This window comes from Protobothrops mucrosquamatus, unplaced genomic scaffold (assembly GCF_001527695.2).
Source record: "Protobothrops mucrosquamatus isolate PMUCROS unplaced genomic scaffold, P.Mucros_1.0 scaffold2059, whole genome shotgun sequence".
Lineage (NCBI taxonomy): Eukaryota > Metazoa > Chordata > Lepidosauria > Squamata > Viperidae > Protobothrops > Protobothrops mucrosquamatus.
Genome location: NW_015388164.1, coordinates 87942 through 100410, shown reverse-complemented (window position 1 = coordinate 100410; position 12469 = coordinate 87942). Strand labels below are relative to the sequence as shown.

General features: G+C 40.6%; 1 protein-coding gene across 1 annotated transcript in view; it reads right to left on the bottom strand.

Moving 5' to 3' along the window:
• GALNT17 (polypeptide N-acetylgalactosaminyltransferase 17) overlaps positions 1-12469 on the bottom strand; it is a gene marked incomplete at both ends in the record, with an annotated part of 169641 nt that overhangs the window by 115501 nt on the left and 41671 nt on the right. The window contains one exon of the mRNA XM_015823963.1: positions 7139-7313. Within this exon, the coding sequence (XP_015679449.1) occupies positions 7139-7313 (175 nt within the window). The remainder of the gene's footprint in view (positions 1-7138; positions 7314-12469) is intronic.

Below are 12469 nucleotides of genomic sequence, written 5' to 3'. Positions count from 1 at the left end.
CTTTTCTTAAAAACTTCCAGTGTTGGAGCAGTCACCGCTTCTGGAGGCAGGTTGTTCCATTGGTTAATTGTTCTAACTGTCAGGAAGTTTCTCCTTAGTTCTAAGTTGCTTCTCTCCTTGATCAGTTTCCATCCGTTGCTTCTTGTCCTGCCTTCAGGCACCTTGGAGAATAGCTTGACTCCCTCTTCTTTGTGACAGCCCCTGAGATATTGGAACAGTTAGCACCTAACTAATAGTTAGCACCTGTTTGGAATTAGATAAGGGCCAATGGAATTCAAAGGGAATTGGACTTAGTTCATTTATGGCTATGTAGGGATTCTATGCTGATCCCTCTTTTGATTCTGCCCACAGGTTTTGCCACTCCTTCTCTTACAAATTTTCATCTGTTAGTATTTGGTACTTTTGTAGGAGGCTGGTAAATCTCCTGGTTGGAATATTGAGGTAACATGAGAAGAAAAACCTCCATATGACCTTTGCCATCCATGCCACTCACTAAACCTGGCCATCTCTATCTCATCAGCGAACCCTAGACAATAAAACAAAAGAGTTTCACTGAAACTAAGCATGCCTTTAGCTAGAATTGGAAACCAGCAACTTAATTAAAACTAAAGACAATCCCTTCAAAATATGAAAATGTTTTGCATACACAATAGGCTTCCCCCAACTGCAAATCTATCACCCAGAGTCAATGTCTGGACTCTCAAAAGGCAAAGTGTCAACGCTGCTAACATCGGATGTTCTTGCTTTGACAACAGATGGAAATGCAGCCATTTTTCATTATTGCTTTTTGAGTTAGTTGATGCTGGGAGGGGGAATGTGGACGAGAGTCCAGCTAGTCATAGCAATAATAACTCAGCTGTGGGAAGCCAAGGTCATTGGCCCCAGAGTTGATAGAGTTTTGGTGGGCTGTAGAGCTGGGGAGAAAGTCTGAGCTTCAAGCTAATTGGGGAATGTGATTTATGACTGTTTATTGGAGGAGGGAATTGTGTTTTGTTACTTTGTATCCAGGGGAGGGGAATTTAGTTTTTGGTTTCGACTATGTAGTGCTAATACTTTGTTTCTCGAATAAAAGATTCTTTAAGGTAAACAATGTCTCGAAGTTCTTTTGAAGGGTTTCATCTGTCGGAACCATGACATAAAGATTGCAAAACCCTGCAGGGTGAGAATCTGCATTTCCTCTCTACTGGACCCAGCATATTTTTTGGGGGGTGGGGTGGGGGAGAAACAGAGTACATTCACACACTTCTACAACAAAAGATGGACCTTTCCATAAGTGTGACCAAACTTTTCTTTTAATTTGTGGCCACCTTCAATTGTTAAACTGTCTATTTTGCTGTCAAATCAACTCCATCTCTGTTTTAAGCATTTGTCCTGTTTTGAAAACCTAGCTCAGAACGGGTCACAATTTCTTCTAATAGTTACTTATTTGTTTATGCCTTTAAATCAGTCTTCCTTATTGGTAAGTGCCTGGACAATTCCAAGCAATTTTCCTGGCAACATTTTTAGAAGTGATTGCCAAGTGGTTGTCTTCTCCGTAGCACTGAGAGAGTGGGGTTGACTCAAGACACTTAGTTGGCTTTGTGTTCAAGATAGGATTACAACTCATAGCCTTCTGCATGCTAAAGACTAGTGCCTTTATGCTACACCAAGACTGGATCTCTATTATTAATTACTAGGAGTTATAAGTTGCTTCATTCATACCCCTAACTAAAATCTAAGTAGTTTAAATACTTCAATACTATGCATTGTATAACAAAAATATAAACACCAAATCAATATGTCAATCAATAGCAATAACAGCAGCAGCTTCCTCTCATTGACTAGGAAGAATATTCTCATAGTAATAAAGTCCACCCATTATTATCCACAGAAAGAAAGAAGAAGAAAACATTTGTAAAGCACTTAAAGCTGATCTTAGAGACAAGGAGAAATGAGCAAACCATTAAGGGGAGGACTTGCCGGGCTTCTACTCCTGGATCTGATCAATGCTTGAACGTTGCCTCTTGTTGAAGGTCCTTGTTCTTACTCAGAATACTAGCTATGTTTAGGATACTAAGAGAGATTGAGAGAGGGTGGCTTCCCATCATGGAACCCTTTATTTGTCTTCTAAATTTATATGCTGCCCATATCACTTTCCAAGGTACCAAATATGTTTCTGAAACTGAATCTTATCCAAAATTTGAACAAGGACAATAGGATTTCAAGGAATCAAGTATTTGAAACACCTAATGTTGATCCTAGTATGTTGTTGGTTAATGGTGATGTTAGCTTGCCCACCAAGAACTGAAACAGACACAGAAGTCATACAGGATCCAAGCCAAGGATACTACTTAAAGCATCTCCATTCTCCTGGGAGTGGCCATTCCTGAGATGTAATTTCCTCCTAGCACTACTCTACCCATATTCTCTACACCACATCTAATATCACACCTTACCTGACAGTTACAACAATTAATCAGTGAAACGACTTGCCTCCAGAAGTTATGGGTGTTCCAACACTGGAGGTTTTTAAGAAGAGACTGGATAACCACTTGCCTGAAATGGTATACAGTTTCTTGCTTGAGCAGGGGGTTGGACTAGAAGGCCTCCAGGGTCCCTTCCAACTCTGTTATTCTGGTATTCTGGCATGTGCCTCTTATATGCTTCTCCCTTATCTATGTTCTTTCCAAAAGAGTAAAAAAAAAATCTTGAGGGTCATAGGCACCTTTGGAATTTTGAGTCAAGCGTGGGTGTTCTTGCAAAATGGTTGTCATGGTGATTGTGCCCAGGAATAGAACGATATACAAGAGGTAACCTGATGTATAACTATTTGGTGCTCCCTAAAAGCATAAGGTGGCATTCTGCTGGGTGCAGCTGGTTTGCGACTTGGGAGCACACTTAGACTTACAAAACATGCTTGAGGAACAAGTAAGGAGTTTTGAATCACTCCTTCTTATATGCCAATTGCAACCTTTCCTAGAACTGGAACACAGACTAGAATACAGAATAACAGAGTAGGAAGGGACCTTGGAGGTTTTCTAGTCCAACCCCTGCTTAAATAGGAGACTCTGTACCATTCAGGGCAAATGGCTGTCCAATCTCTTCTTATTAATCTCCAGTGAGGGACCACCCACAATTGCTGGAGGCAAGCCCTTCTACGGATTAATTGCTCTTACTGTCAGGAAATGTCTCCTTAATTCTAGGTTGCTTCTCTTCTTGATTAGTTTCCACCCATTGCTTCTAGTCTTGCCCTCAGGTGCTTTGGAGAGTAAGTTGAGTCTTTCTTCTCTGGGACAGCTTCTCAAATATTGAAAGACTGCTAGTATGTCACACCTAGTTTTTCACTTCATTAGACTAGACACACTCAATTCCTGTAACCGTTGACTGTACGCCTTAGCCTCCAGCCTCTTAATCATCTTTGTTGTTCTTCTCTGCACTCTTTCTAGACCAGTGATGGCGAACCTATGGGATGGGTGCCAGAGGCGGCACTCATAGCCCTCTCTGTGGGCATGTGCATCATGCCCTGGAGATGGCAACTGTCCCTCTTCAACCAGCCGCCTGCTAATTCGCCGAGGTCCCACGTGGCCGGATGCATCCCGGCATGGCTGGTTCCCCTCCCCCCTGTCCCGTCCCTCCTGGCCTCGCATGCTCTCCTTTTCCCGGACATGACCCACTGCATCGCCTCCTCAGCTGTCGGCCAGCCATCCAGCTCAGGGGTGGCTTCTTTGAACTGCTGGCAATGGGCTGCGGAGCCCCAGAGTGCACCAGTTGAGAGGCCAGCAGGCTGTGGCTGCTGATGGACACCGTCGGCCCCCATGTGCTCACTGGCCTCTGTGTGCGGGGGCCAATGATGTCAGGCAGCAGCTGCCCTGGCCCTTGCCTTGCCCGATGGCAATGGCACCCCCACCCTGCCTCGCCTCACCCTGCAGGACGAGCCTCCTGCCTACTGCCCCACCTGCCAGAGACCCCCTGGATTTCCCCCAACCCTGCCCACCTCCCACGGGCATCCCTCCCCATGAGCAACATTGAGGTGACCATGCCCACCTTGGCCACACCCACCCAATCTGCCATGACCACCACATCCATGCCCACCCAGTGGGCCATGCCCACCTGGCACCCAGCGATAAATAAGTGGGCTTTAGGTTGCAGTTTGGGCACTCGGTCTCTAAAAGGTTCGCCATCACTGTTCTAGACTCTCAATATCTGTGGCCACAACTGGATGTAGTGTTTCAAGTGTGGAATTACCAGTACAGTATAAAAGGGTACTAACATTTCACGTGATCTTGATACTTGATACCTGATATCAGACATTGTGATGCAATTTTGGAAAGACAGGATTTGTGCGATGGTGTCATCAAACGTTACAATTTTGGCAGCACTGTAGCTTGCCACAGATGCTATTGGGCTGTTCTAACTTAAAAGTTAAAAGTCCGATCTCTTCTTAAAAACTTCTTGAAAGCTGCATTTCTTTCCCCATCCCATATGCTTCATTATAAAATTGCTGTTAAAAAAAAGGAGGGGATTGTCCTGATCAATATGCAACTTTCTTGTCTCATGCAAAGAGATTGCTGGATTTCACTTGAAACAGGCAGAATCAACTCCACGGATAAATCATACAAATTACTTTATTCCAGACATCCTCAAGACATTAACTCACAGTTATTGTAGAAGTTCCTCTAGAATATAGATTGTAATCTGGACCCATCATGTAGGTAAAAGGACAATAGATTTCTCCATTCTATGGAACTCCCAGCCCTTGTGGCTAGGATTCATGGAGAGATGATAGACTGGCACGTAAACAGAATATCCCGTAATAAAAACACAAGACCCTCCCAGTGGCCAATTAGAACACAGATATAACCAGGTAACAACTAAAACTACATTTCCCAGAAGGCCACCCTTAAGGGGACAGCATTTTAACCCTTAAAATGCTACTTGCTCTACACACAGTTCTTAATTCCTAAGCTAGCTATATACTCTGACCAGATGGCTATATATTGGACCAGCACAGCAACATTTTTTTCAGTCAGGCACAGTGACGTGCTTCCATTTCAATTGCCGCTTCCTTCCTGTGTCCTATTCCAGTCAACTGCAAACTCTTCCTCTCACAGCTTCTCTGAAAATGTTGGGATTCTCTGCTCTTGCATTAAATCCGATTTTACACATTTTATGACTTGTCATAGTGAAATAATCTAAAACAGCCAGGAAACCTATGACGGGTTTTAGATAAAAGCTTAAGGGGGAGATGAAGGCTTTCTGTTCAGAATCCTTGAACTGCTTTGTCAGTCATTTTTGTGCCATTCTTGAACTCTCGTTTGATATATGGTTAGGCTACTTTTTTAAGACGTGGCATTTGCAATTCTCAAAGTGCAGAAGAAGCTATGTCTAGCTTCAAAAGTGCAATATTTTCCATGCAAAAATCATATTATTGTTGTGCAGTTGCTCTGCATACCAAGTGTTTGAATGCTTTGTCTCAGAATCTCCTAGGATTTTGATACTGTATTTTCGGATCCTTTGAAATGCACAAATGCCTTTTTAGCTCTTAGACACACCAATTGATTAGGACAATTATACTGGTATACTTTGCCTACAAACTCTGCAAGCCCTAATGAATTACAGAACACAGGTAGTCCTCGACTTAGAACCATTCATTTAGTGGCTGTCCAAAGTTACAAGAGAACTGAAAAAAAATTGACTTATGCCTGTTTTCACACTTATGACCACTGCAGCATCTCCATGGTCACATGATCAAACTTCGGACGCTTGGCAACTGGCATGTAATTATGTTGGTTGAAGTGTCCTGGGATCATGTGATCCCTTTTTGTGACCTTCTGAAAAGCAAAGTCAGTAGAGAAGTAAGATTCACTTAACCATGTTACTAATTTAATTGCTGCAGTGATTTGCTTAACAACTGTGGCAAGGAAGGTCATAAAGTGGGGCAAAACTCACTTAATAACTGCCTTGGTTAGCAACAGAAATGTTGGGCTCAGTTGTGGTTGTACGTTGAGGACTACTTGTAATTCAGATTTGTAGACCTTAAGCAAAGGAGAGAGCAGAGACATGGTTTTCACAGAGGTTTTTCATATTTATTCCCACAGGGACATGGAGGTGGAAGTCCTTTGCTATTAGTGCTTCTTTTGACGGGAAGGTTTTATGAACTGACTGGGTGCAGCTTTGAATTTGCTGGATGCAATGTTGAGAAAGATGGGCAGCCTAGAAATATGAAAAAGAAATAAAATGTTCCCAAAGAACTTTCCTTCAAGTGTGCTAAGGTAGTTAATATCTCTCACTGAAAATAAAAGAATAACAAAATAACAGTTGGAAGGGATCTTGGATGTCTTCTAGCGCAAGCTCCTGCTTAAGCAGTGGACCTTATACCATTTCAGACAAATGGGTGTCCAATCTCTTCTTAAAAACCTCCCGTATTGGAGCACCCACAACTTCTGGAGGCAAGTCATTCCACTGATTAATTGTTCTCACTGTCAGGAATTTTTTCCTTAGTTCTAGGTTGCTCCTCTCCTTGATTAGTTTCCATCCATTGCTTCTTGTCCTGCCTTCAGGTGCTTTGGAGAACAGGTTGATCCTCTGTTCTTTGTGGCAGCCCCTGAGATATTGGAACACTGCTATCATTGCTTTCATTAAACTAGACATACCCAATTCCTGCAGCCATTCTTTGTTATGTTTTAGTCTCCTATCCCCTAATCATCTTTGTTGCTCTTCTCTGCACTTTTTCTAGAGTTTCAACATCTTTTTTTAATATTGTGACGACCAAAACTGAATGCACTATTCCAAGTGTGGTCTTACCCAGTGGTAGGATTCAAATATGTGAAGTATCTGCCGAAGTGGTGCGAACCGGCTGAATCTTACCAAACTTTAAACATTGGTGTGTTTTTTTTCTTTTCCCTTTTGTGCAATATTGCTCATTCCTTGCATTGGAAAATCTTATTAACAGAAAAGGAAAAACATAAACACAAGTAAACAAAAACGCACTCAAGAGCAGTAACCTTTTGTCAAGATATTGTCTTGTCACATTTGAAATGTAGACTGAAATTTTGTTTCCTTTTCGTCCCCTTCAATTCAATAAAAAAAGAATTGTGAAAGAGATATAAATGAGCTGACAGTGAAGAATTATAACAGCACATCTTACATGGTCACCTACCAGCCTGCGGTGAATTCCACATGTGCATCAAAGAAGCCTGTGATCTGCCCTGAGGCCACTTTCCAGCCTTCAATGCGAGCTCGGATCAAACCTTCTCTTTTCTGGTTACGGACTACCTTCACCAGGCCTGGATATCTCTTGTTGACGTATTCTTCCAGTGGTGCCTTCAATTCTTCTAGAAGGAGAAGTGAAAACAATGACCAAATGCAAGAAGCTTGAGTGACTAATTCACAGTATATATTCAAAGAACTTCTCTATCTTCTTTTTGAGGTTCTCCAAATCCACCATGATAGCAATAGCAATAGCACTTTGACTTATATACCACCATTTAGTGGTTTAGTTTACAGCACTCACTGAGTGGTTTATAAATGCCAGCATATTGTCCGCAACAATCTGGATCCTCATTTTACCAACCTGGGAAGGATGGAAGGCTGAGTCAAGGCTTGAGCCTGTCAGGATCAAACTCCTGGCAGTGGGCAGAATTAGCCTGCAATACTGCATTCTAACCACTGTGCCACCAGGGCTCTTGACTAATAAGAATCTGTTGGAGGGCTTCCCATCCTTTTGAGAAAGGAAAGAAAGGAATATGTTAGCATATCTTGAAAGAGGCAGAAATCTTTGAAAGGATTCACTCTCACAAGGTATGGTCTGGCCTTTTTTTTTGTATCTTTGTCCCACCCTCTGTGATTTCTTGCGATAAAAAAAAATTAAGTTTAGTTCCCAGCTAATCAAAAAATGTTTATCTGACACTTGGACATTGTTTAAATTGATCAATTAAGTTACATTGGCAAATAGCTTATGATTAGGATTTGCTCAAACAGAGGTGAATGGTCACTGTGATAGACCCTGAGGCACCCCTTGAGGAAAAGGGACCAAAATGTTCAGACCTGTCACTATTCATCTTATTTGGGGATTTTGGTGTTTGGAGATTTGGAGTTATATAGCATCTTAAGACTTGCAGAGGTCCCTAGACATTATAGAAAAGGGGTCCCCAACCTCTGGTCCACGACCCAATGCTGGGTCACAGCCCCTTTGGAACCGGGCCTTGGAAGTAGTCGGTGAGTGTATGTGTATGCTTACAAGCGCAAAGCTGTATTTGTGAAAGTGGTATGCACACATGTACGCGTCTGCAGCTATCCACCCCCATCTCGCTGTTGTTGTCTCCACCGGTCCACTCAGCTGGAAAGATTGGAGACCTCTGTTATAGAAGATTCTCCAAAGTGATGTATAGATCTTAGGAAAGATACAGTTTGGTTAACTCCACAACATTTCCCATGATATGTTGGATGAGAGGGAATTGGCTTAATTTTATAAGCCGTAGTGGTGTAGTGGTTAGAATGCAGTACTGCAGGCTACTTTTGCTGACTGCTGGCTGACTGCAGTTTGGCAGTTTGATTCTCACCAGCTCACCAGGCAGAAGAAGAACATCATGGCTTCAAAATCTAAGGGACTGGTTTGGACAAAACTCAGCAGTACTTTTTCGTGCGGCTGCTGATAAAAACATGATCGCCAACATGATCGCCAACGTCCAATAACAGATATGGCACAAGAAGAAGAAGAGCTCATGCCTTCCATCCTTACAAGGTCAGTAAAATGAGGACCCAGATTGTTTGGGGTCAATATGCTGACTCTGTAAACCGCTTAGAGAGGGCTGTAAAGCACTACGAAGTGGTATATAAGTCTAAGTGCTATTACTCTTGCTAATGCTACTAATGTGTGTTTATGTTTCAAAGAAGAACAAAACCAAATGTAGGTACTGATAGAAGAGAATATTTATAGCTCAGGGTTGAAATGTGGGGTCCTTGGTGCTTCTGAGCTTGATAGTTTTCTTGCAGACATTTCATTACCAAACTAGGTAACATCATCAGTGCACTAATGATGTTACCTAGTTTGATAATGAAATGTCTGTAAGAAAACCACCAAACTCAGAGATCTCTAAGGACCCCATACATATTTTTGCAAGCCAGATATTTACCCATTTTCTTAACCATTTTTATTTTATTCAAAAAAGTAAAAATATAAAGCACCATAATATTTTTAAAAAACAAACAAAAAGAAAAAAATAGAACAAGCAAGACATTAAAAAGAAAAAGGTGCACTAAAAAAAGACTAATACATATACACACCTTGTCCTCCCTGGTTGAATGCTGATTTATATATTACAACAATATTAGTCTCCCAAAACAAGCCAAAATAATGTTAAATTATTAAACTACTAATTCTATATACAAATTCTTAACCTGTCATCTACATACTATATTAATAACAAAATTGTTAATAGGAAGAACAGCAATAATAAAAAAGACAAGATTAAAATTCCAAAACCCTCTGTTAACAATCTGCTATTGTAATCAACTCGTAGAAAATTTACCATGGCTTCTTAACTATCCCAAATCATCCCCAAAATTAACTCTGATGGGTCCTGGATCAAATATCCTTATTTGTTTCTTAATACCATCTCTTATCAGTTATTGTTTGATTAAATACAATAGATCCAATCTTCAAAGTCAGTCTGTCTTTCCCCAAAAAAATTTAATTGCACATCTAATGCAATTCTTCAATTTTGTATCTACCCAGTTCTCCTCCTATTTTTTTATAATGTAACAATCTCAGGATGCCGAAAGCAGTGGCCAGCAGCTACTGTCTAATGATTTAGACATCACATCAAATCCAATTTAATGGCACCAAGTTCTATTTATGATTTCTAGTTCTGGTTAGTTGCCCAGTGACATGCTTTGCTGATCTTGGACATGCCATAGTGTGGAGCACTAATTTGATGAGATCACAATAGCTGTACTGAAATTTCTGAAATAAATTGAAATGTCATCTTCTTACGGGATTTGGACATCAATTCAGGAACATATTAAGGCAATGAGGTAGAATACAGATAGCAACTTACAACACCCGAGTGGAAAATATCACAGTGGTTAGCCAAAATGCTAAAAACAGATGACCCTGTTTGACACTAATGAGATTCCACCGCACTCCACACTAATGTGGAATACACAAACATGGCTTTTCTTGAACCTGGTAAAAGTGTCATTGTGTTCCAAGGTCAAGGATTTGATGAGCTGACCATAACCAACCCACCAATTATTGGCACCACAGCAAAGTAATACACTGGCTAAAGTTGCCACATGGACCAAAATGTGGTTTTCATTCAGTAACTTGGAAAAATGTTTCTAATTTGAGAGAGGCTATAAATCAAAGGAAGATTATGTTCCAGGCATTCCATTCTTTTCATTACTTTGACTTTCTCTACATGTTGTATACTTTTTCTCGTTTTTTTTTCTCTTCCTGAAGCTGCTAGTTGTAAAAGTACTTTTTCAAATGGCAAATGGACTTTCTTTGTTTTTCCTTGAAGTTGTTTTGCTTCTCACTGAGGAAGTGAAACATCCTCAAGGAAAAGCAAAGAAAGTCCAGTTTCCTTTTGAGAAAGCACCTTTGGGACAACCATGACCTGGATGACTGAGAATCTTCATAGACATGAAGATACTTGTGTTTTCAAGGAAGAGAAGAAAGAGGGATGAACAGGTGGAGGAGAAGAAGGGGAAAGGGAAGGGGAAGGGGGAAGAAGAAAGGGCAAAGGAAATAAATCTCTAGGTTTGGCATTAAATATGTGGGCAATATGATTTCCTAACCATTTCTGATTCTTGCCCAAAGGAGAAAAGAAAATCCTTAAATGTTCAGATGTAAAATATGGGCAAAGTCATCATAAAATTAGTGACATTTAGATTCATATCATGGCAGACAGCCAGCTGCTATAAAGACTGTTATGAAATAAAAAACAGAAATGAGATTATTGGAAAAAAAAGCCATTAGAAAGGACTTTTTTTTAATGACTCAGATTCCACTGCCACGCCTGGTCAAGTTAATTTCAGCCCAGATTTATGTTCTCCTCCTTCACCTTTCTTGGAATGCTAGGCTCAAGGTCAAAAGTTCCTCCAAGTTAAAAAGATTGGATAGCATGGGACAGAAAACATCTCTGCTTGAGAAAGAGGAAAACTCTTTCAGTTTAAAAACTTAGTTCCCACACTGCACTATATCATGGTTTGCTTAATCATGGTTGGTTAATAGACATTATAAAGACATCCTCAAGTCAATTTCAACTCCTGGGAGTTGCATTGGACATGTCAATGGAGTTGTTTTGGCAATAACATAGAAGTGGGTTTGACATTGCCATTTTCTGAGACTCTTTTTGATTTCTGATTTTGTCTACACCCCAAGAATTTCCTAGTGGTCTTCCTTCTGAGGAACGAAGCATCCAACCAACCCTTCTTCGCTTCTGAGCCCAAGCAGATGGGCCAAATGCTGCTACCTGATAAAATGTAAAAAAATAATCTACCCAATGCCCCTTTCCCAGTTTTCCCAGTAGTAAAGCATGGCAGTGAGAGTTGGACCATAAGGAAGGCTGAGCACCAAAGAACTGATGCTTTCAAATTGTTGGTGCTGGAGAAGACTCTTGGGAGTCCGTTGGACTGCAAGGAGATCAAATTCTACTCTACTCTACTCTACTCTACTCTACTCTACTCTACTCTACCCTACTCTACAATACTCTACTCTATTCTATTCTATTCTATTCTATTCTATTCTATTCTATTCTATTCTATTCTATTCTATTCTATTCTATATCGGTCTATCCCAATGGAAATTGACACTGACTCTTCTTTGGAAGGACAGATACTGAAGCTGAAGCGCAAATGCTTTGGCCACCAAATGAGAAGAGAGGACTCATTGGAAAAGTTGGGAAAGATGGAAAGCAAAAGGAGAAGGAAAGGGCAAAGGATGAAATGGTTAAATAGTGTCATCAATGCAATGAACATTATGAAAGATTGTGGAAATTGGTACAAAAGGACTTATCAACGTGGAAAAAACTACAGCTTTCATTGCTGGGTCGTATAGCGGCCATTAAAATGAACATTTTGCCCAAGTTTCTTTTTTTATTTCAGATGATACCTATCTTAAAAAATGAACTTAACTTGAAAGAATGGCAAAGAGATCTGAATCGTTTTATTTGGGAAGGCAAGAAGGCGAGAGTTAAATTTAAGATTATTCAAGATACCAGAGAACGTGGAGGACTCAGAGTACCAAATTTGACACTTTATTATGATTCTTGTGCATTAACGTGGATAACTGACTGGATTAATTTGTCCAACAAAGGGATTTTGAATGTCGAAGGATGGGACTTGTACTTTGGGTGGCATGCTTATCTTTTTATGCAGAAAAAAATAGATAAAACCTTCAGAAACCATATAATAAGGACTGCACTGTTAAGAGTTTGGCAAAAGTATTTTTTTAAGTTTGATGTTAAACTACCACTCTGGGTGATAC